The following is a 24,505-nucleotide window of genomic DNA, read 5'->3' on the forward strand; positions in this document are numbered from 1 at the left end:
TTACAGACTGGAAATTCATTCAACCCTTGACTAGGAACAATTATGTAGGTGGGTTTTCTCTTACTGCCTCCTGATAATTTCCACTTCGGGTGGCAGGTGTGGCTTTTTATTGTTTGACCTCTTTAGAGTGGTTCTTCTCTCTTCATCTAGATTAAAATCCATTGCATGGGGTGGCTAGGTGGTGCAGTGGATAGAGCACCGGCCCTGGAGTCAGGAGTACCTGGGTTCAAATCCGGCCTCAGACACTTAATAATTACCTAGCTGTGTGGCCTTGGGCAAGCCACTTAACCCCATTTGCCTTGCAAAAACCTAAAAAAAAAAAATCCATTTCAAGCTCTGCCCTATTTTGTGAACTCAAATTGTTTAGAACAGACTTTTCACCTAATGAAATGTTCCTAAGAGTTTACATGTGTTTGCTTTCTTCATAATGCTGTCAAAGATATAAGTGCTCTAATTGCTTTTTTTTTTGTAAGGCAATGGGGTTAAGTGGCTTGCCCAAGGCCACACAGCTAGGTAATTATTAAGTGTCTGAGGCCGGATTTGAACCCAGGTACTCCTGACTCCAGGGCCGGTGCTCTATCCACTGCACCACCTAGCCGCCCCTCTAATTGCTTTTTTAAAAAACATCAGAAACGTGAATTCTAACAAACCAACAGGTTTGTGGACAGTTTGAGTGCTTGTAGTATGGAATTCAATTAATCTTTTATTTAATGGATATATTTTTAATATGAAAGCAATAGAATAACACTATGCTTCAGAAATATCAACTGAAATGAATCTGAATTGTAACACTGTCTTGGAGTTATAGTAAATATCAAGAAAAATACTGTGGTGCCCTTAAAAGGGTATGTTGGTCATGCTGATGAATGTGTGATGGCAAAATCTTAGCTGCCTCTGATTTAGCTTGTAATGCCAAATGTGAATTTGCATAGTACTGGCATGATTATGACTTTATAGCAACATAATGTCAAATCAGCCATCTTTTTCCTCTTGGGATTAAGAGCATAAGCATTTTGAACAAGGCTTTATCTTTATACCTCTCCTTGGCCCCACCATCCACCCCAGGTGGTAGTCTACTGCTTAAAACATTCGCACTTAAAAAAATGCTAATCTAGGCAGCTAGGAGCTCAGTGGATATGCCAGACTTGAGTCAGAAAGACCCAAGTTCAAATCCATCCTCATACTTAACTAGCTCTGTGACTCCGGACAAGTCGCTTCACCTCTGTTTGCCTTAATTCACTGGAAAAGAAAATGGCAAACTACTCTAGTATCTTTGCCAAGAAAACCCCAAGGAAAGTACTGGTAGGATGAGGTCTTGAAGAGTCATATATGACTGAACAACTGACCAAGTGAACACAATTGGACTTAGGATAAAGATCATGTTCTCCATGTGGTGGTTCTTTCCATGCTTCTGCCATGTCACTGGTTTCCCTTTGTTTTCCTCTGAGCCTCACAGACTGTAAACATCCCAGAAAGAAAGTGGTTTTCTTTAAGATCCCCAGGTAAGAGAGACCTCATCCTCCCTTGATGGAGCTGGTCACATTGTTGATGAAGGTACCTGCCTTCAAACCTCAACCCCATGCTTTTGTCTCCAATCTTCTCAGCGGCCTCAATCCCAGCCCATCTGTTGGCTTAACAGAAAGGCAGATGTCATCTCAAAATGTTTGTATAATAGAAAATCCCTTTCCCACTGTATATGATGACCAGGGTCTCGGAGGACAAGGTGCCCCAAGTAACGAGAGTTATGTTGTTCACCTAATAAAAGAGAATTTAAAAAATGAAAAATTGCCATCTTTTAACTAGATAATAGGAAAGAAAATTAAATTGTTCTTTTTTTTGGTTTTTTTTTTTTTGCAAGGCAATGGGGTTAAGCGGCTTGCCTAAGGCCACACAACTAGGTAATTATTAATATTATTCTTTTTAATAGGACAAACTGCAATAAACCTTCACAACTCCATCTGTGTTTGCTCTTTTCTAAGATCAGTGTTGTAGCCTTAAGTCCTTACCTTCGGGGTACAAAATAGTTGCTGGTCTTAGTTTCTGTGAAGATAGCCAGAGGCAAATAAATTGCTGTGAGTGGTATCCATGTAAAAACATTAATGATCCACAAGAGCATGATTTGATGTAGCATGGGTGATAAGCAGAAGACTTTGTCTCCCCTCAATTTGCTTGCAATTGGAGGCTCTTTCCCTGAGGAGATGGATCTAGGCAAAGCCTACAGTACAAGCTGCCAAATTGATAATCCCTTGAAATCCCTCTGAAGAAGGACCTATTGCCTGCCCTGTTGGGGGTTCCTTGGCCCCCTAAGAGCTTTGGTGGTGCAATGGACACAGCTGGGCTTGGGGTCAGGAAGACCCCAGTTCATTAGCCATGACCTTTTCCTGACTTCAGACTTCCCTTGTAAAATGGGGGTAGCAATGGCAATGCAGGGTCATGAAAGTCAAATGAAGTTACATGTAAAGTACTTTGCCAACTTTAGTGTTAAATTCCAAAGGTTTATTGGCATTTAGCCATTTACAAAATGATGGTTCTCAAACTTCTTCAATCCCCCCCAAAAAAAAAATTTTTTAAGGGGCAGCTAGGTTGCACAGTGGATAGAGCCCCAGCCTTGGAGTCAGGAGGACCTGAGTTCAAATCCATCCTCAGACACTTAATACTTAGCTCTGTGACCTCGGACAAGTCACAACTCTATTGCCTTGGAAAAAAAATCAAACTTCTTCAATCCATGGAGCTTACAGACACAACTCCACATGCTCCCCCACTTAATATCATACGTACAAAGATCCCTAGAAATTAGGGGAAAGACATGCTTTGGTTGAGAGGCCATTGCTGTCTTGTCTGCTTTGTTGTTTGTTTTTCAGTTGTATCCAACTCTTTCTTGGCAGAGCTTCTGAAGTAGTTGGCCATTCCCTTCTTCAGGCTTATGTTATAGATTGTTGCCAGAGACAAAAGTATTGACACAGTAAAACATTTCTACCTAAAAAGACCAGTCTGTGTATCACCTGGAGGACCCTAATGGCTCATGGTGTGGTCTGCAAACCACTCTTTGAGAACAGTCCTCATCAAATGCTACAAAGAAAACTATGCCATCTGCAACCATATTGAAAGATGTTCTGGAGATAGGAAAGGCAATCCCATTGTAGTTTCATCTTTCTATATTCAGTTTAATTTTTTTTAGGTTTTTTTTTTTTGCAAGACAAATGGGGTTAAGTGGCTCGCCCAAGGCCACACAGCTAGGTATTAAGTGTCTGAGACCGGATTTGGACCCAGGTACTCCTGACTCCAAGGCCGGTGCTTTATCCACTACACCACCTAGCTACCCTGCCCTTGTAGTTTCAAGATGATTCCTATCTCTTGCACATTACTAAGAGCTTTCCTCATAGCATCCTGTGAGGTAGGTAACTATTAATAATCCTTTTATAGAGATGAGAAAACTCAGACCAGGAGAGGGAAACTAACTTGTCTGCAATCTCTCTGCTAATTAGTATTGGAGTAGTAAGCAAACATTTAGGTATTAAGTGCTAAGATACAAAGGTAAAAATATCCTACCCTCAAGCAGATCACATTCTGGAGAGGAGACAACAATTTATGATGTACATGTGCATATAAATGTGTGCACATGTATGTACTCATGTATATGTGTGTGTTGTGTAAATATTGTAATTAGAGTAATTGTGTAAAAAAATCTTGTAATTAGAGAGATGGGCTTTTGAATCCAGACAGCTTGACTTTCAAGAACAACACTAGTGGGGGCCACTAGGTAGCAACGTGGATACAGCACCAGCCCTGGAGTCAGGAGTACCTGGGTCCAAATCTGGTCTCAGACACTTAATAATTAACCTAGCTGTGTGACCTTGGGCGAGCCACTTAACCCCATTGCCTTTTGAAAACCTTTAAAAAAAAAAGAACACTAACTTATTGCATTATTCTTTTTGCATAGCCACTGTGGGAAAGGTGAGATCTTGTAGCCAATCATTTACATTTACAGGCTGTTTCCCCAACCATTATAAGAGGCTAAGAAATGATTGGAAGACAGAGACTGAACATTAGCACATGGAATACCTAAAGTGAACTCAGCAATCAGATCTATAAAAAGATTCATGTGAAAAGCAGCTGCAATTGGAGGAGACGGGATGACAGCAGAAACTATAATCTCCAAATTGAAAACATGACCATATCCACAATGACTGGCCCACTTTCAGTTCTCATTGTCACAGACTCTAAGAACTGAAGGAACTCAGAGTCCATATAGTCAAATGTCTGTCTTATTGACTGTAAATACTCCTTGGAGCCAGGAGTATGGCTGCATGCCCTCAGGATGGTTAGCCAAAGCTGATGGACCTGTGAAGCAAAGGTAATACAGAATACACATCCTTGCTTGTCAGTCTTTAGAAAAGAACAAGGAAGTTGTAAGGATGCAGTTTCAACTGGGCCAACCATCCCTGCACCACCCTGTTGGCAATAAATGGATGGGGGGGGGGGGGGGCATCAGTTTCTGGGAACATTTGATCTGTATCCTGTTCTAGAAATTAGCAAATTGAAAACAAGACACTGAACTTCCTCTCCAGGTTAGTTCTTGGCTTCAGATTGGGAGAAGAGAAAGATGGACCAAAGCCAAAAAGGTTTTATTCCTTTGGAAGGGGCTGAGTCTGGGGACCAAATGGAATGTTATGTTCCATAGTCTTGTTCCATGAGAACAAGTTTTTACTACCCTCTTATTTAATCTGGTTAAATCGCTTACTAAAACATAATGACCTTTGCTTAGAGGTTTTTGATTGACAACGCACCATGAAGGAAGGACAAGGTAGTGGGATGGAACATGAGCCAAGAAACTGATTGAGATATATTCCTCTAGATTATGCAAGAGCTCAGAGAATGTACCCTAAGAAGGAGAGTCAATGAGTGATTGACAGTATACTCCCAAGTCTTTCTAACGGCTTCTAAGGACCAGTAGGCACTCCCACAGTGCCACCTAGTGATTATATTCTCCACAATCCAAAATATGGAAAAAATTAAAAGAAAAACTTTCCCCATCCCAAATTTCTGCCTTCAAATGAATTCAATTAAATAGGAACTCTTTAAAATTTTTATTAATGTGTTTAAGAAGAAATAATGCAAAGCAGTGATCATTAAGACACTGTTCTAAGTGCTGGGAATACAAGCAAAGAGACAGCCCCTGCCTTCAAGGAACTTACATACTAATGGGGGAAAGATAATTCACAAAAGGGACCTATTAAAAAGAATGAGAGCAAACCAATAAGTCTGCTTCTATACAAGATTTCTTGTTCTCTGTCACATGACTCTTCATGACCCCTTTTGGGGTTTCCTTGGCTAAGATACTAGAATGGATTGCCATTTCCTTCAGCTCATTTTACAAATTTACAACTGGGTTAAGTGATATACTCAGGGTCATACAGCTAGTAAGTATCTGAAGCCACACTTGAACTCATTTTTTTGAGACTAGGTTGGGTGCTCTATCCCCTTCACCACCCAGCAACCCAAATTTTAATTGTTTAATTGCTATTGTAGATAAATTTCATCATTCTTTGGGGTTAGGGGAATGGGTTGGATAAAGAGATTTTCCAGGATTACAAGATCTGGCATCAGGACAAGAATTAGGGTGAATCAGATTGGTCAAAAAAGGTTAGATTGAGGCCAACTGTCAAAAAGGGATTGAGGGAAGGAAGAAGGGAAGGATACTGAAAGTATGATAGGAAGAATTCTCTAGGACCCTGGGCTTTGTATTGACTATGAAGCTTTATTACTATTCCTTGCCATTCTGTATCACAAGATTCTTAATATCCCCCTTTTTAGTAACAGAATTTTTCACCTGCCACAGGCTCCAGGAGATATTGGCTCACCTCAAAATGAATAAATTAAAAAAATTTTTTAAAAGAACAAAAACCCTTAAATTTCAAATTAAAGGTTTATAATATATAAAAATGGAGCTATTCTGATGTGAAAGTAAAAATAAATTCTCATTCCTCAAGACATTGCTAACCCAAGTGAGACAATACGAACCTTCCCTTAACCTGCTGCTGCTCCTTTGAGTATAGAACAGTTTTGAAAAGAATAAATTTTAGCACTATGTATTTTTACATGTGTGTTTTTAGAATATTATTCTCAAAGAATTATTCTATCTCTTCTCACTCTGGAAGGTTCAAAAGACAGTGGTTCTTCTAGCAGCAAGTCTTCATATCTCCATTCTTATGTCCTCTGCCATGGATTATATTCATTTGCTCCTCTTAAAATGAGGTTCAAGTCAACAGAAATTCATTAAGTGCTTATTTTTTGCCAGGCAATAGCCTTTAAGGTCCCTTCCAGCTTTAGGTCTTATGAATCAAAAAGTTAGAAAGATTGCCATCAGCAATATGGTGGCCTGAGCAATGCCATGAGATCTCCCTACAAAGGGCAAGTGAATTATAATGCTTAAAAGTCATGATCTTTCTGAAACACTCATTTCCCTACATTCCACAGGGCTGATCCCAAATTCTTAACTTTATCACCACATTTTTCCCCTATTTGTGAGTTTATTTCCCACCTCCTGATGAAAATGTCTATTTTAAAGTGGATTAAGTTTGGAGGGGGGAATGAAATTTAATTGTGTAAATTTGCTTCAAAATCAGTTTGGATGGAATGCATCTTTTCTACAAAGTGTTGGTCCTTTGTATCTTATTTTCCTCCATAGCCAGAGAGAGTCACAGAGATTGTATTATCTGCCTAAACTCATACAGCTAGTCTGGAGATTTGCACTGCTGCCTCCAGCCAGGTGATAAAATGCTGGCTATGTGATCCTGGGCAAGTCACTTCACCCCATTTGCCTAAACTTCCTCATCTGTGAAATAAACTGAAGGAAATTTCCAACCATTTTAGTATCTTTGCCAAGAAAACCCCAAATTGGGTCACAAGGTCAGACAAAACTGAAACAACTGAATGATAACTTCCTGACTCCAAGTTGGACACTACAACTCAATATGGTTTCTTAGGAATCAGAAGAGACGGAAACATTGAAAGATTCAGATTGTTGGTGTAATCACAAGTTTCTAAGAGTTCCTTCAAGACCTAAATCTAATCTATGCTGTTATAGGAGATAGACCACCCTTCCAGATACTTAACTTCAGAAGAGAATTCTGTTTCTGTGTCCTGCCTCCTACAAGTTCTCCATGAAACCTATAGGAACAAACTGATTTTTCTCAATTCTGAAAGTGGTAGCCGAACAAAACACCACAGATATACACATCCCTCTTGCTTTCAATTCTGAGTTGCTTTATTTGACTTTGGTGGAAGGGTCCACAGTGGAGAAGATCTTAAGCCCAGATGAGGTGCAAAGATTGATTCAGTAGAGATGGTTCCGGGTATAATCCATAATGGTCATAAGAGCCAGCCAGGTCTCCTGTGCTGTGGGGATTATCTGTTTGGCAGGCAGCAGGAAACCATAGAGTCCAGTGTCTCGGAGCTCAAAGGTATAAGAGTACTTGATGCCCGAGTTGTAGGTCCAGTCAATGGTGCCACCGCTAGCTTGGTCTGGGATGAGAACAAAAAGTCAGCTTAGAAGTCAACCACAGGTTAACTACAGGTTTCATTCAAATGTTTAGCCACAGATAGAAACAACCTATAAATAATAACTAGCATTTGTGTAGGACTGTGAGGTTTGTTTAATATATGCTTTCAGAGTTTTTATTATCATCCCTATTTCACAGATAAGGAAACTGAGTCAAGTAAAGGTTAAGAAACTTGCCCAGGATCACACAACTGGTAAATGTCTCGGGCAGGATTTGAAATCAGGTTTTTTCAATGCCGAAAATCTAGAGATCTGCTTGCACTACCTAATGCATAAGTACCTAGATATACAAGATATAGGTGTTTATATGTACAAATATATAGATATAGATATAGATAGATAGTTATTTTTGCTGCTGCTACATATACATTGAGAGAGGAAATGAGAGATAATGGGGGGGGGGGAGGACTTCAAAAAAAGACTTAACCAGTCAAGAGAAATATGACTGCCCAAACAACCCATTCAAAATATTGGATCCTGAACCTAAGGGAATTCTCAAAAAACTAACAAATACTGGTTCTGTTACTATTTAAGGGATACTGAGAGAATTTCAAACACCTTTAAAATTAGCTTAAATATTGTATTTGTATCATATCCATTTTACTTAGGACTATTAAATTTAAAGGAATTCCTCCTTGATGAGCATGAACCAAGACTTATTCCCCACAGGGTTCTGGTAAGCATGGGACAAAGCCAGAAGGTTGTGAAAAACCAATTAGAGACAAACCAGTTACCCTCTCTCTGTATCTCTCCATCATTCTGTCTTTTTTTTTTTTTTATATGATTTGAGGGGCAGCTAGGTGGCGTAGTGGATAGAGCACCAGCCCTGGAGTCAGGAGTTCCTGGGTTCAAATCCCATCTGGACACTTAATAATTTACCTAGCTGTGTGGCCTTGGGCAAGCCACTTAACCCTGTTTGCCTTGCAAAAAAAAATAAATAAAAAAAAGATTTGAAAGGATTCTTCTTTTAAATTTTATTTAAGGTGATAGGGTTAAACAACTTGCGCAAGGCAGCACAGCTAGGCAATTAAGTGTCTGAGGCCAAATTTGAACTCAGGTCCCCCTGACTTCAGGGCTGGTGCTTTATTCATTGTGCTACCTAGCTGCCCCTATCTCTTTCAAAGTTGCCCAAGTTGTCCCTGTAGGGACCTTCTGATTCCACAATAAGCAAAGGATAACAATGCTCTTTTCAGAATTTTACAAGGTGAGAGAGGAGGCTGCTAGAACTTCACTGTAAGATCCAGTAAGTCAAAACCCAACTCAGAAAGATTTTGGAAAACACAAAGAAAGTTCAAACTAAACATCCTCAGAAATTAGCTGGTTCAACTTCATTTTACAGATAAGGAAACTGAGATTCAGGGAGGTAAATGGACTAACTTATGATTCAAACATGAACATCTCTAACATGGGCTTATATTGTTTCCACTATAAAAATGCAAGTATCCTGAGGGCAGGGGCTGTTTCACTTTTGTCTTTATATCCCAGCTTTTACCTCTGTGCTTGGCAGGCAGTAGCAAGAGCATTGGTAGCATCAATTAGCATTTAGCAATTAGCAAAATTCATTACATATATCATTACATTTAATCCTCACATTAACCCAGCAAGGTTGATGCTATTATTGTCCTCAATTTTATAGAGGAGGAAACTGAGGGCAAGAGAGGTTAAATGACTAGTTTGGGGTCTTACAACTGACTTGAAGCCGGATTTAAATTCCAGTTTTCATGACTCCAAGTCTCTGCCTCTTCTAAGTGGCCCTTGGAGGAGGCACTTTTAATAAATGTTTGTTGATGGATTGAACAGGGTTGGACTGCTGCTTTCTGAAGGGAGTGAAGTTTGTTACCTCACTTCCCCCATCTCTCCTTTTGTCACTTTTCACTCATTTCTTGGCCTCCCACTCCCTCAAAGATTCTTCTATAGCCTCATTTGCACTAAGATGTTAATCACAATGTACTGCTCTTCTTGGAATAGGAGAATTATCTCAGTGAAATGAATTTCTTATGGTGAAATTTCAAGCATCTTCTAGACCAGAGAAAACATTTCAGGAACACTTTCTGATGTTTCCCAGACTCCTGCTTAGTCTACTTATTCACAAGACTTCTTGTTATTTGATCATTTCTGATTCTTCATGAACCCCATTTGAAGTTTTTAATTGGCAAAGAGACTGGAGTGGTTTGCCATTTCCTTATCCATAGATGAGGAAACGGAGGCAACCAGGGTTAAGGACTTTACCCAAGGCCATACAACTAGAAAGTATCTGAGGTCAGCTTTGAACTTAGAAAGATGCATTTTCTTGACTCTAGGCCCAGCACACTATCTACTACATCTCTCACCAACCCTAGACACAAGCCTTCTGATGCATGAAAGCAGCATTAGATCTGAATTCAAAGAATCTGAATGATCTTGGACAAATTTCAATCCCTCTCTGAGCCTCAGTTGCTCTCATCTTTAACTATGGAGGGTTGAACTAAGATCTTTAAGCCTTAGCTCTAAATCTTGGTCATGGTCTTCATAAGAGGAGAAATCTAAAGATAGAAGGGTCAGAGATGGGGAAAAAACAGTGACTGTGGAATAATCTTGTGACAAAGGGACAATTCAGTGACTAGATGCTTCTAAAACAGGATTTTAACTTTTTGGTATGGTCCTTTTGGGAGCTCTGGCAAAGCTTATAGTGAGTCTGAGTAATGTTTTTAAATTAATAAAGTAAAATAGGATTATGAAGGAAGCCAATATTAAAATTGTTATGGATTTAAGTCTATGGACTATAGATTTAGGACTCAAGTTTGAAATGATCAGTTTATGATTTGAGTAATGAGGAATAACCATTGATCTTCGTGTTATAGTAGCTGTGTCAATCTGATCAGTCCCCTTGTCATTTCTCCATTTTCCAGTGGCCAGTAGTCAGGCCCAATTGATTCCATGGATCATTTCTTCCCCCTGACATACTCTGAGGGCAGGGAGAGCCTGGGATAAAGACCTCCCCTCTCTGGTCTTTCTCTAGGTGGGAGCCATTGGGTTCACTTACAGATAGTAGTGATGATACTGCCATACTTGTACTTGGTCCCATACAGAGAAGCCAGGTTGCCCACTGCAGCCTTGGCCAGCGCATCCTTGAGGGAAAAAGAGATTTTTTTTTTTTTTTACATACACACACATACACACAACACACACACAACACACACACACACACATACACATACACACACATATCGTGGCAGGAAGAAGTCTGAAAACACATGGGGTCTATGGGTTTGAAGACAGGGAAGAAGGAGAATGACTGTAGAATTATCTCGTGTCATTGAGTGAGGAAAGTAGGACTAGGCTGGGGGGTAGCCTCACTAAGACCAAGTATCTGAATGAACCAGACCCCCAGTCTACTCCAGAGGCAGAGTTCCCTTGGGTTTCCCAGATCTGTTTCCTTTGGCTCAGGTTCTCTTGTAGGCAGACCCACCAGAATCTTTTAGAAGACACTTAACATTCCACTAACTGGGCCCCTTCCTCCCCATCATCAGGCTGGTTGAGCTATCTCACCCTGAGTGAGGGCCACCTTGACCCCTTGCTTTATAACCCAAGTTACCCCACTTCTTTCAATCCCTAAACAGAAAATGAGATACTACACCAGGCTGGCAAAGAATGATGGATTAATAGGAGGGAAAGGTACCACATGCATGTGCCTTATTTTTGACATATATGGTATGTAAAAATCAAGATTATATAGAAGGCAATTAATTATTCCTTTTCATAGGATAGTGAGAACTGGTGTAGGGAATTAGGCAGAGGGCTAAACATACCAGCTCTGCCTGGTGGGCAGCCCGGGCAGTGGTGTATCCATAAGGATAGAGAAGAAGTTGGGAGTAGCTATGGATGGAAATGAAAGCCTTGATGTTCCCATGGCTCTTCACAAAGTCGACGATGGACTTCACCTCCACCTCAGAGTTGGCAAACTTGCCGTGGTAAGTTTCTGAACAGGGGTTGTTGCTGGCTCCAGCCTCTGGAGGAAACAGGACAAGGTTGAGCATCTTCAGAACCAGTGAGTAGTAGCTTCTTCACTTAGTGGGGGGGGGGGGGCTGGGACAAAATAGAAAAGAGAGAGATGGGGAACCACCCCAAAGAGATAGGGAGGGTTCATAGTGGCAGATGTGAATCTTTAGGAGGGTAGAAATTGTAATGCTTAAATTCTAGGTCCTGTACAATCTAAGCTGGAAAGGGACCCTGGAGATTATTGATGAATCTTCTCTAAATAATGATGCTAGGTTGGGAAGTTATGGGAGTGGGTTAGGGGACAGTGATAGATATTGGAAAAAAAAAAGCATCAATAAAACTTTTTGAATTCATAAAATAAGAAGGGAGGAACATAAATAATTTTACTATTCTATACACACACACACACATATATATATGTATATATATACACACACACATAAGAGAGAGAGGGAGAGGGAAGAGAGAACAGTTTTATTATATATATATATATATATATATATATATATATATATTTTTTTTTTTTCAGAAAGACTTGAATTCAGATCTGCCCTCAGATCTTACTAGTTTAGGCAAATTTTTTAACTTCTATTTGCCTCAGTTTCCTCATCTGTAATGAGGATAATAATAGTACATATTATTAGTAATAAACAATATTTGTAAAGCTTTAGCACAATGCTTGGCCCATGGATGGTGCCCTATAAATGCTCTAGATGGATAGGGGATTTATTGAGGACTAAACTAGAATAGCCCTAATTCCATCCTCATCATCACTCCATTTCTTTGGTTCACCTTGTTCAGACTGAGAGGCAGCTTAAGTAGTTACAGCCCTCATTGAAGAGTAATCCCAGACTTCAGGATGTCCGCTGGACATTCCATCCCCCTCCCCATTAAGAACAGACTCCTGATTCCAATGCAGAAGGCTTGGTCAGCAATGGATTTGGAGTCAAGAGTTTCTAGTTCTTCCTCTGTCACTCACTATGACTTTGGGCAAATTACTTAACTGAGCCTCAGCTTCCTCTTTTGAAAAACAAAGATGGGACCAGAACAGGGTTTCTTAACCTGGGATCAATGATTTTTTTTTTTTTAAGTTATGGGGTTAAATGACTTGCCTGGGGTCACATAGCTAGCAACTATCTGAGGTCACATTTGAACTCAGGTCCTCCTGACTCCAGGATCAGTGCTCTATTTCGCCACCTCACAAGCTCTCCATCAACTTTTAAAAAAAAAAAAAAAATCTTGATAAATGTATTTTTTTTTAGGTTTTTTTGCAAGGCAAACGAGGTTAAGTGGCTTGCCCAAGGCCACACAGCTAGGTAACTATTAAGTGTCTGAGACAGGATTTGAACCCAGGTACTCCTGATTCCAAGGCCGGTGCTTTATCCATTTATGCCACCTAGCCACCCTGATAAATGTATTTCAATATAATATGTGTCCTTTACTATCTTGCATGTTTTATATTTACAAACATTATCATGAGTCCCATAGGCTTCCCCTAGTAGCCAAAGGGATTCATGTCACACACACACACACACACACACACACACACACACACACACACACAAAAGTTAAGAACACTCTCTAGAACCTTGGACTCAAATAGGTAAGCCTCTGCTTTATCTTGCCCAGAACCTGCCCCCTCAATCATTTCCTCACCATACTACTGGATAGGCCCCCCTCCTTCCCCTTTATGTATTGCCTTTAGAATAGAAACTCCTGGGTGGTTAGGTGGTACAGTAGATAAAGCACCAGCCCTGGAGTCAGGAATACCTGAGTTCAAATCCGGTCTCAGACACTTAATAGTTACCTAGCTGTGTGGCCTTGGGCAAGCCACTTATCCCCATTGCCTTGCAAAAAAAAAAAAAAAAAAAGAATAGAAACTCCTTGAGGGCAGGGACCCTATTGTTTCTTGTATTTGGATCTCCAGGTTTAACACATAGTAAGCACTAAATCAAGAATGGGGCTTTTAAGGCCTTCTCCAGCCCTAAATCTGTGCTCTTTATCCTTGCCTCATAAGTGGCTCTCTTTGCCATTAAGATTATGGCTCAAGTACTATCGTCTAATTGAAACCTTTCCAGATTCCCCATCATCCAATCCCCTCCTTCCTAAATTACCTTGTATTAAAGTATTTTGAATGTATTTGTATAGGAAAGCTAGGTGGTGAATGGATGGAGCTTTAGGCCTGGAGTCAGGAAAACCTGAATTCAAATCCAGACTCGGTTATTTAGCTTAGTGCCCATGGGCAGTTCACTTAACCCAGATGGTTTCCTCAACTACAAAATGAACTAGAGAAGAAAATGTCAAACTACTTTGCCAAGAAAACCCCCCAAAAGGGGTCTCAAAGAGTTGGACATGATTGAATAGCAACAAATGTTTTTATTAACTTTATCCTTATTGTTGCTCCCATTAGAATTTAAGTCCTCTCTGAGTAGGGATAATTTCATTTTCTTTGTATTTGTATCACTAGTACTAATGCCATTCTGGCCCATAGTAGGCACTTAATAAATTCTTGTAGATTGATAGATCAATTCTTTGATTCCCACCCTGGGAGCCTTATTCTTGGATCTACCTCCAAAGCCAGCATCCCAGTTCCTGTTGGGGTCCACACCAATACAACTGGATCCAGGTGTAATGGATCTGGTCTTACGCCACATGCGATTCTGGAACAAGGAAAGAAAAAAATTAACCAAAGATATACATACTTAAGGTGCCCAATTCTGGGCTGCATAAAACAAAAAGAAATGATTCTCAATCTTGATGAGTTTATACCTAACTAGGGAGACAGAATTAACATAGGTCATACCATTAGAGTATAATTTAGTGGGGCAACTAAGTGGTGCAGTGATTAGAGCACTGACCCTGGAGCCAGGAGGACCAGAGTTCAAATCTGACCTCACACTTAATAATGACCTAATTGTGGAACCTTGGGCAAGTCACTTAACCCCATTGCCTGAAATAAATACAATTTATTAAATGCAAAAGTACAATTTAGATTTCAGTCATGTGAGACTATAAATTAATGCATTGGTACTTCTGAAAAGAAGAAGAGCAGATTGGGTAGGATATGAAAGTATAAAGAGACTTTTAATATGAGTTCTATCAGGGAAATGAGAATACTCACTTAGTACAGCAGGAAGAAGGGTTGAAAGGAATGGGTTAATCTATATTCACTAATTGAGAGATAGGATTGTAGTAGGGAACAAGCCAACTTCTGATGGGCAGAAAATGAAGAGAGTTCAGGGTTAGGCTTTTTGTGATTGGACTAGCCACTGTAGGAGATGTCCAAAGAAGTCAAGGACGCATCATTCCACCCTTTGTCTCCATGGATTGGGGGACTCTAGGTAGACAAGTCAGTTTGTTGGCTCCTGAGGCTCTTTTTATCCCCCTCCAAGGATCATGAAAGCTTGGTAGGAGAGACCTAGTAACCTGAAGCAAGGTAAGAACATTCACTATACCGTGGAGTGGGTAAAGGCAAAACCATCAGGGTTGGTGACAATCTCTAGGAAGATGTCCATAGAATTCAGGATGGCAGTGAGTTTCTCATCTTGACCATAGTCTTCAGTGATCTATGGGAAAAAGGAACAAAATAAGTTTCATGGTTGGAAGAGCACAAAGAGAATGGTGTCCTAGGAAGAAAAGTTAGCTTCCCCCAACTTTCCTCTCCAAATAAAGGGAGAAATGGGAAACAGAGGAGTCAGCTTCACTCCTTGGCCTGTAACTTAGTCCCAGGTTTTTGAATCCCATAGCGCCCAATTTTGCCAACCCCTTGGAAGACATGAGAAGTAATATCCCCAGCAGGAATGGAATCTTGGGTGAGCAGAGGAAGGTCTTGAAGGTGCTCTCTCGAAGCATGAAGTTTTCAAGATACCCCAAGACCATATTCTTTCCTCCTAGTTCAGATGGTGAATGAATTCCCCAATCCCCTTAATTCAATCCCTAGAACTTACCTTTTTAGCAAACCAAACTCCACTGGCCTGGGTGACCCATTCTCGGGAATGGATACCAGTATCGATCCAGATGGCAGGACGATTAGTTCCCCCAGTACTGAACTGGAGAGGAGAGGGATAAAATTCAATGCAATCTCCCAATTGATTGCCTTCCTCTGTAGGTCTGTGTTCTGAGCTCCAAGACCTATGTTTTCTATGGGGAAAAGTCTGACACTAGAAACTTCATCACAGTCTGCTCTCTCTCCCCTGCCCTATTCTCTTAAATTTGCAACAGAGTAAACTGCTTGCAGAGCCCATGCCAATCACCCTCTCCTCTTTGATATATCCTGGCATTCTGAAGGAAGAGCTAGCACTTGGCACCAAGTCTGATGATAACAGTCCCAGAATCTCAAAGTTAGAGATACCCTCAGGCATCAACCTAGACCAACCCAGCCCTCTATATGGTGTTATTTTCCAACCTCCACCCAGGCAGCCCCTCTTTCACCTGGACCATTCAGATTGTTTGTAAGGCTTTCCATACCACAAGCCTAAATCTATGTCTTTGCCATTTCTACAGGCTCTTAGTTCTGCCTTCTGGAGCCAAACAAAATAATTCTCAGTTCTCTGTTCCTCAGGCTGCCCCTCCAAATACTTGAAGTCAGCTATCACACCTTATCTCTTCACTGCTAACACAATCTGCAGGCCTTTCATCTTCATGTAGTGGAAGGATGATTATTGCCTCATGGACCAAGTGGTCTCCAGCAAGGATGATTATTGCCTCATGGACCAAGTGGTCTCCAGCAAGAAGTCTTGAAATGACATCTGACCCTTTTCTCAGAATCACTTATGAAACAATAAAGCCAGGAGATAAGGAGCTCTGAAGGTTTTTCTTTAGATACCAGTGAGGGTGAAGGGAAGCATCCCCGGTGCAGACAACCCCCAAAGAGATGGGCTCTCCTCTCCAATTCAGAGCTCCTTTCTCAGGAGGAGCTGTTTCAGACTAAAACCTTGGACCTCCCTGTGTTATTTCTAACTTCACAAAATTTCTCAAATCTGACACTTTCTGTCCACTCACACAGCTACAACTTTAAAATCAGTCCCAGATCAACAGCTTTCCCCTAGATTATCAGAACAACCTAACTGCTTTCTCTGCCTTGAGTCCTACCCCATTCCAATATATTCTATACATTGCTGCCAAAGTAATAAGAGCAAATTTCACCATGTGAGTTTGTTTTTGTACATTCTAAACTCAACCAAATCCACTGACTTTTTATTGTCTCTAGGCTGAAAGATAACCTCTATTCTTTCACTTTTAAATCCCTATGTAATCGGGCGGCTAGGTGGTACAATGGATAGAGCACTGGCCTTGGAGTCAGGAGTACCCGAGTTCAAATCTGACCTCAGACACCTACTAATTACCTAGCCGTGTGGCCTTGGGCAAGCCACTTAACCCCATTACCTTGCAAAAACTTAAAAAAAAAAAATCCCTATGTAACCTGGCTCCAAACTATATTTCTCATCTCATAAGACATTACTCTTCCTCCTACAACCTGAGATTCTGCCAAACTGGTTTCCTCTATTCTATTTTCTTTCTCCACTTTGTGACTTTGTACTGACTGTCCCCCCCCCCCCCCCCCACAACTTGAAATGTTCAAAATGCTATCTTTAAAAATCATTTGTTTGGTACCCTCTGAACTTTTGTGTCCTAAGAAAATTCTGGTTGCCCTGTTCTTGTTATTGCTCTGAGTAATTTCTAAATCTCATGTGAAGTATGGAAAAAATATTTCATTTGAACCTGATATTCTATAGAAAACTATCAACCTCATCCATGCTACTGTGTCCATTTGTGTGGCTATATATACACATATGCATGTCTATATGACAACAAATATATAAATGTTCTTGAGCATGCATGTGATTGTGGCTATGCTGAAGTGGGGGCTGGGGAAAGGGAGGAGAAGGAAGGATTCATGCATGTCCAGGCTTCTGGTACCTTCAGAACATTGATGGGGCGCCCCTCAAAGCTGTTGCCAATTTGAATTTTGCTGACAAGATTTGGGTTCTCAGCCACCAGCAGATCCATAAATTCATAAATCTGTAAACAAAAACAGAAAAAAAAAAGAGAGTGATCCCCCTTTTGAGATTTGAGACACTTTAGCCACATTATCTCACAAGATCCTCCCAGCACAGACATGAGGTTGAGAGTACACATTGGATTATTATCCTCATTTTACTGAAAAGGAAGTAGAGGCTCAGAAAGAAACTCAAGATCCCACAGGCAGTGAGGGGTTTTAGAGTCTTCTATGCTGTCTAATGTTCTTTTCACTAGAGTCCAAAGAGAGCCAACATAGTTCCCAAGGACACATTTCCTTCATGCTATTCATCTTAGGATCTTCCCTTTGTTCTAGGTGTTAAGGAGATGAGTCCAAAAAAGGATGAGGTTAAGGAGATGAGTCCAAAAAAGGATGAGAGTTATATCATTCCCAAATCCTCTGGGAGCCATAAAACTCAACATTCAGAGATCCCCTAAATTACAGACACAAACACATATATGTATCTAGCCATATACAGATATGTATACATGTTTACATGTACATGTGTATACATGGATTAATTGGGTCATATGATACTTAACTTTACCTCAATCCTTGGGAAACATCTTTGTTGGAAATCTTTTAACAGTTTTATAATTTTGAATTCTAGTAATTTAGATTTTTGCTGTTTGAGAGACTTGATTAATGAACCGCATTCCACAGAGTTAATTTACCTCCTTCTGAATTGAGTCTTTGCTATGAGGAATATGTATGTAAAAGCATGTATATACACAGACACAATCACACAGCCCTCTCAGAAAGAGAAAAACAGTGGCAATGTTCAGGCTCATACATACATACTATCTCACTGAATCCTTACTCTAACCCTCAGAGACAAGTGTTGTTATCCCCATTTTACCAATGGGGAAAGTAAAGTTCAAGATTACCTTAATTGTACAAGGTTGCACACTTATAAGTGTAAAAGACAGGATTTGAAACCTAAGTTTTTCTGATAATAAAATCTAGTATTCTCTCTTCTGTGTTAGAAGTCTCATTTCTCAGGTTTAGTATGTCATCTGAGAGCTACTCTTGGGGCCTTATGCAATGGTTGAAGGGTACTATTGTGTTCAAGGGATCTGTGGCACAAACTCAGAGGTTGGGGTGGTCTCTCAGAGGCTCTTACCTCTTCCAGGGTGTGGTAAACAGCATAATTGAAGGTTTCTGTGGATCGAGCCCTTGACTGGAAGGCAAGCATCTGTTCCTGTTCCTCGTCCAGCAGCATCTAGAAAGTTGAGGGAGAGGATAATTGTTAAGAAAGAATCTACTCCCCTTCTCCCCACCATTCCTTTTTATCTACTTGGAAACAGATGCTAAAAGCAAGGACTACATAATTCTGGCTAAACAAAAGAACTGAATTGACCCAACACATAAGTGAAGCTGCTGGTCACCTAAATGCTAGAATTTGATGCCCACTAGCCATGCAAATATCCCCTCTGGCCTGCCATGGTACCACCTTTCCATCCAATATGATTTGTTAAACATTCCCAGCCCTGGAGTCATATATAGGTGAATAAATTCAAGTATTTCTAGAAGGCCTTTGTTTAATGGTCCATATCTGACTTGGGGGAAAAAGGGAGGGATCTTTTGCTTGGTAAGGGTTAGTTGATCAGATTAACTTGTTAGAAAAGTAGGCTTGAGAGTAGGAAGTCAATGGATACCAAAAAGGCATGCCCAGGGATAGGACAACAGAGTATTTGGGAGTGAGTGACTGAGGGTATTTGAAGGACAAAAGATACCCCAAAGATAAAAAATTTTCCTTTTATTTTTACCCATTTGCTTGGGGTTCAGGGATTGGGAATTGGGAAGTGAGATCTCTTCTAATAAAGAGACCAGAGTCCTCAGTCTTTCAGTGCCATGATGATTCCCCCTCTGCCTTCCACAACCCACAGGCACCTAATTCTTTAGTTACCTGCACATCTTCAATCATGATGGAATAGTTGATGCCATGGGACTCCAGGAACACTTTGACAGCTTGGACACTAGGGAAAGGCACACGGACATCGATGGGGTTGGAGAATTGGGAGGGACCGCGCCAGAAGTCCAGCTGTAGAGGACAAATATGTCATGGGGAGGGGGTTCAAGGTGTACTGCCTAGAACACCAGAACCAAGAGAGGGAGAATAGCCAGGGGGGAGGAAGAAGGTGTATATTAAAATTTCTTTTATTGGGGTTTAGAACACAATTGTGTCTAAACACAGGTGATAAGACAGAAGAAAATCTATGGGTGAAGTAGTGACCTGTTCTACAGAACAGAATGAGTAAACCAGAAAATGGGATAGAAGAGTGGGAAGAAGGTGGCATATGGTGGGTTGAAGAAAAGAGTCAAGTATCTGGGACCCTTGTAAAGAAAACTAAAAAGGCCAAGGAACAGAAGAGTGAGACATTTTTAAAATAGAAGTAGATATATACAACTTTTGCCAAATTGTTTGCTAACATGAGGAGGGGAGAGAGAAGAGAGGGTAGTAGAAAAATATGGAACTCATAAACTTGCAAATGGATGAATGTTGACAAACTATCTTTGCTTGTAATTGGAGAAATGAAATAAAATTTCAGTAAGAAAGATAGAAGGTATCATAGAGGTCAACTACTGAGTCAAACATGTGTCTGAACAAAAACCCATTCCTCTGAAGCATCCCTGACTGTGACCATCCAGACTGTGCAGGAAGATCCCTAGTGATGGGGAAAGCAGCCATTCTAATTTGGGGTAGCTTTGATGCTTAGGAAGGTTTTCATTACAACAAGATTAAATCTGTAGAGCTTTTTTGTTGGCTGTCCCCCACACCTGGAATTCTCTTCTGCCTCATTTCCACCTCCTAGCTTCTTTCAAGTCCCAGCTAAAATTCCACCTTCAACAAGAACTCCTCTCCCCCCAACTTTGGTGCCTTCCAAGATTATCCCTAACTTATCCTATATCTGGCTTGTTTGTGTATAGTTGTAAGCCCATTGTGTCTCCCATTAGCCTGAACTCTTTGCCATTTTTTGTGTCCCTAGTACTTAACAGTGTCTGACTCCTAAAAGGCACCAAGCCCATTGACTTGATTGGATTCACTGCAACTTCCACCTACTGGTCCCAGTTCAGCCTTCCAGGACAAACAAAAAAAAATCTTATTCCATAGTCAAATAACAGCCCTTGAATTATGTGAAGATATTTCTCATGGCTCTCCTTTGGCTTCTTGAGACATCCCTAATTCCTCAACTGCTCTTTATTATGGTTCTTCACTATTCTGGTTACCCTTCTTCAGGGTGCAAGATTCCTAAAATGTAACTTTCAAAACTATAGACAATACACCTTGCATGGTCTCACTGGGAACTATCAACTTCCTAGGTCTTGAAAATGCCTCTAAAGAAAAAGAGAGAGAGAGAGAGAGAGAGAGAGAGAAAGAAAATATACCTCTTTTAATGCACCCTAAAGTTGCCTTGACTCTTAGGGCTATGTCATGATTGCTATATTAAACTTGTGATCTATAAAGATCCTTGGATCTTTTTCAAACAAATTGCTGTCTAGCTAACCCCGCCCCCAACTTGTATGTATAAAGTTGACTTTTCAAAATCAACTATAATTTATATTTATTTCTATTAAATTTCATCTCATTAGGTTTGGTTTATTATTCTAGTTTGTAGAAGTCTTTTTGGATCCTGACTTTGTCAGAAAAGGATAAACTTGAATTCACCTTCAAATATCTATGCCTTTATCCAAATGTTTGATAAAAATGTTAAAATTCACAGAGCCAAGCATCTGGGAAACTCTGGCAGGGACCTGCTGATGTTTTGAACATCAATTAATGACTATTCTTTGTGTTCAGTCTTTCAATCAGTCTTGAATCTATTTAAATTTACTGTCATCTAGCCTACACCATCTTGCCCATAGGAGAAAAAAAAAACATTGGAGAACATTTCAGAGCTTTGTGAAAAGAAACCTAACAATTTAACTGGTTGACAAAGAGAAAGCACAGGGATGGGATGTTAGAGCAGAATAGGATCGTATAGATCATAAATTAATTCCCTGATTCTTGAGGAAGAGGAAACTTCAATCCAGAATGATCAAGGTACTTCGCCAAAGACACACAGCTAATGAGGAAAGAACCAAGACTCCTGACCTCTATGTAGGGCTCCTTTCACTGCCCTTCTTCCCCCCACTGGCTCCAGAGTTCATTTTTCTGAGAGGGATCAGTCCATATTTTTCTGATCTGGAGAGTTAACAATAATTCCACCAATACCACTCAGCACTAAAGACCCAGAATCTCCAAAGAGGCAGAATGTTTCTTAGGGTAGCCTGAATCCTAAGATAGGAACAAGAAGTTGATGGAGTTGGGCATGGGAGTCTGGATGGGGCAGAGGTTTTGAAGGCAGCAAGGATGGAGTCAAGTCCTGTCTCAGTCATACTAGGTCTTGGAGAAAGTGTTTTTCTCCCAGAAAGGAGACTCTAGGACCACAGCCCTCTTACCTGAAGATGTTCCAGGTCTTCCAGCTCCCTCACCTTCTCTACCTGAGCTTCATTAGCTGCTGTGATTCGGAGCACTTGGTGCCTGCAGGGGCAGAGTAGATGACTGAGTGGCATCACCTGGATCTCCTTCCTGTCTAATAAGTTTCCCAACTGGGTTTTAGGCTCTTACCACCCACTCTATGCTTAGTTGGTGATTAGTTGAAATTGGTACTAGTAAGACTTCCCATGGTGGTGTTAAATTTCCCTTTAGATAAAGAAAGGGAAAGGCATTTAGGTGGCACAGTGGATAGTGTGCCAACCCTAGAGGCAGGAAGTTCAGATCTGGACATCCTATCTAACTCCAATCAGGCCTCAGACACTTTCTAGCTTTGTGACCCTGGGCAGGCACTTAACGCTGTTTGCTTCTGTTTCTTCATCTGTAAAATGAACTGGAGAAGGAAATGACAAGCCACTACACTTTGCCAAGAAAACTTCAAATGAAATCATCAAGAGACAGATGTGACTGAAACAACCAAATAAAAAAGAAAAGGGAGATGAGGTGATTCATGATTCAGAAGTAGAAGGAAATTGTGTGTGTGTGTGTGGAGAGAGAGAGACTGTGTAAAGAATTAGGGGTCAGAGAAGGTAAAAACAAAGGCATCAAAGAATAAAGGCAGTCTCAGTATCTAAGATAACATTAGAGTTTCAAAACTAAAAGATTTCAAGAGACCATCAATTCCAATCTCCTTAGTGTGCTAGAGAGGAAACTGAGACACAGAAAGGTAAATCACACTACTAACATTTGAGGTTGGGTTTGAACTCAAGGCTTCCTAAACCCAAATCCAGTCAACTATCTATCCACTATTCCCATTGCTTCCAGAGATCCTTGGTAGCATGGACCCTCTGATCCCAAGCCTTTTTTCTTCCTATTTGAGTCTTGAGAATACACCTGTCCACTTTCCCAAATCTGGGTCTCTAACATCTGCCTCCCAATGCGGCTCAATCCTCTCCTGTTGATTCCTCCTCAATCTGTATATCTTCTCTAGGCCCAAAGAGAAAGTTCTCAAGAAAATGACTATCCCTGCCCAGCAGTCTCTTTGGTCTTTGTATCTCCAGAGTACACTGGTCCTCTCCCTACTGCTTCTTCCCTTCTTTGGTCCATCAGTCTCAAGGCTTTAAGCAGGAAGCGAAAGCCTCTTCCTTCTCCTAAAATCTGGAAGGAATGACCTTTCTGTCCCCCAATTGAGCCACCTACCCTGAAAAGTCCTCCTTGGCAAAGACAGACAACAACACAGCACTTAGTACCAGCAACCCCTTCATGGTGAAGCTGCTCAGGAAACTCAGTCTGAGGTAGAGAGAAAGAGCCCAAAGCTTTTAAACCCAAGCCAGGGAAGACTTCCAGGGAGGTTAACTGTGTTGGCTCCACCCCTTGCACCTGCTCTCAGTCCCAAGGTAGGTTACCTCCAACCCTATTCCCTAAACTTTGATGCCTTTCTGCCCTTACCTGATAAAGCCCTGAGAATGAACCAGCTGTGAAGATAAGCTGAGTTTCAATCCTATGCTTCTCAGCTGAGACCACACTGAGTCACAGGCAACCGGGTCTCACCCATTTTTTTGTGGGTTTTTTTTTTTTGGTGGTCTTCAATTAGGGCCATGTCTCAGATTACTGAGCAAATATAGCTGGGGGTTAGAAGGTCTGGCTTGGTTAGTGGCACCTAGAGAATTTTAAATGATGAAACCCTCATAGTCCACAGTTCCACAAACCAAATGATATGCAAGGGGTTAGGGACACAGAGATGAAAAACAAGCCTTTGACCTCATGGAGCTTATAATCAAATGGGGCAGAAGTTGGGGGGGAGACAACAACTCAAATTGGTAGGACACAAGAAAGAAACAAGACTTCTTGTGGGAATGTGGGAAACTGAGGAGGGAAAGACCATTTTCAGCTGGAGACACAGAGTCTTATTTCTGATCCCCAAGTCAACAGAGATCTAATCTTGTTTCTTTCAACTTCAGCTTCTTCATCAATAAAATGAAGATAATAGAAATTATGCTACATTCTTCAATTAACAAGCCTTTATTAGTGGTGTCCTCAGCACTGGGATACAAGACCAAAATAGAAACAGCCCTGCCCTCAAGGAACTTATATTCTATTACTAGAGACATGGGCATATATATTTCTATTCACATATATGTGTGTGTAAATATATATAAAATATACATATCGATGTTCTACATGCATAAGTAATAGAAACAATTAAAGTGTATACATACAAGTTATACATGTGAAATATGTCGATACAGGATATATAGGAAATAAACACAAGGTAATTTTGGGAGGAGGCACTTAACTTAAAAGAGAATGAAATAAGTACAAAATTGAGGCTCAGGTATTGTGTTATGGGAAGGTTGAGGAGGAACAAATCCCTTTTAGTAGGAAGGATCAGGGAAGGCTTTATAGAGGAAAAGGCACCTAAGTTGAAGGAAACAAGGTATTTCAATAGACTAGAACAGGGAATGGGGAT

General features: G+C 40.6%; 1 protein-coding gene across 1 annotated transcript; it reads right to left on the reverse strand.

The window, feature by feature from the left end:
* Nucleotides 1-7,267: 7,267 nt before the first annotated feature.
* Nucleotides 7,268-23,300, reverse strand: CPA1 (carboxypeptidase A1). The gene is made up of 11 exons (XM_074195276.1): nt 23,236-23,300; nt 22,002-22,083; nt 19,468-19,602; nt 18,682-18,780; nt 17,459-17,560; nt 15,487-15,588; nt 14,995-15,105; nt 14,109-14,199; nt 11,350-11,549; nt 10,584-10,668; nt 7,268-7,524 (listed from the first exon to the last, which is right to left on the reverse strand). The coding sequence occupies exons 1-11, from the start codon at nt 23,298-23,300 to the stop codon at nt 7,337-7,339; spliced, it is 1,260 nt and encodes a 419-aa protein (XP_074051377.1). The 3' UTR covers nt 7,268-7,336.
* Between the last annotated feature and the right edge of the window lie 1,205 nt (nt 23,301-24,505).

Source organism: Macrotis lagotis, chromosome 7, assembly GCF_037893015.1.
Source record: "Macrotis lagotis isolate mMagLag1 chromosome 7, bilby.v1.9.chrom.fasta, whole genome shotgun sequence".
NCBI lineage: Eukaryota > Metazoa > Chordata > Mammalia > Peramelemorphia > Peramelidae > Macrotis > Macrotis lagotis.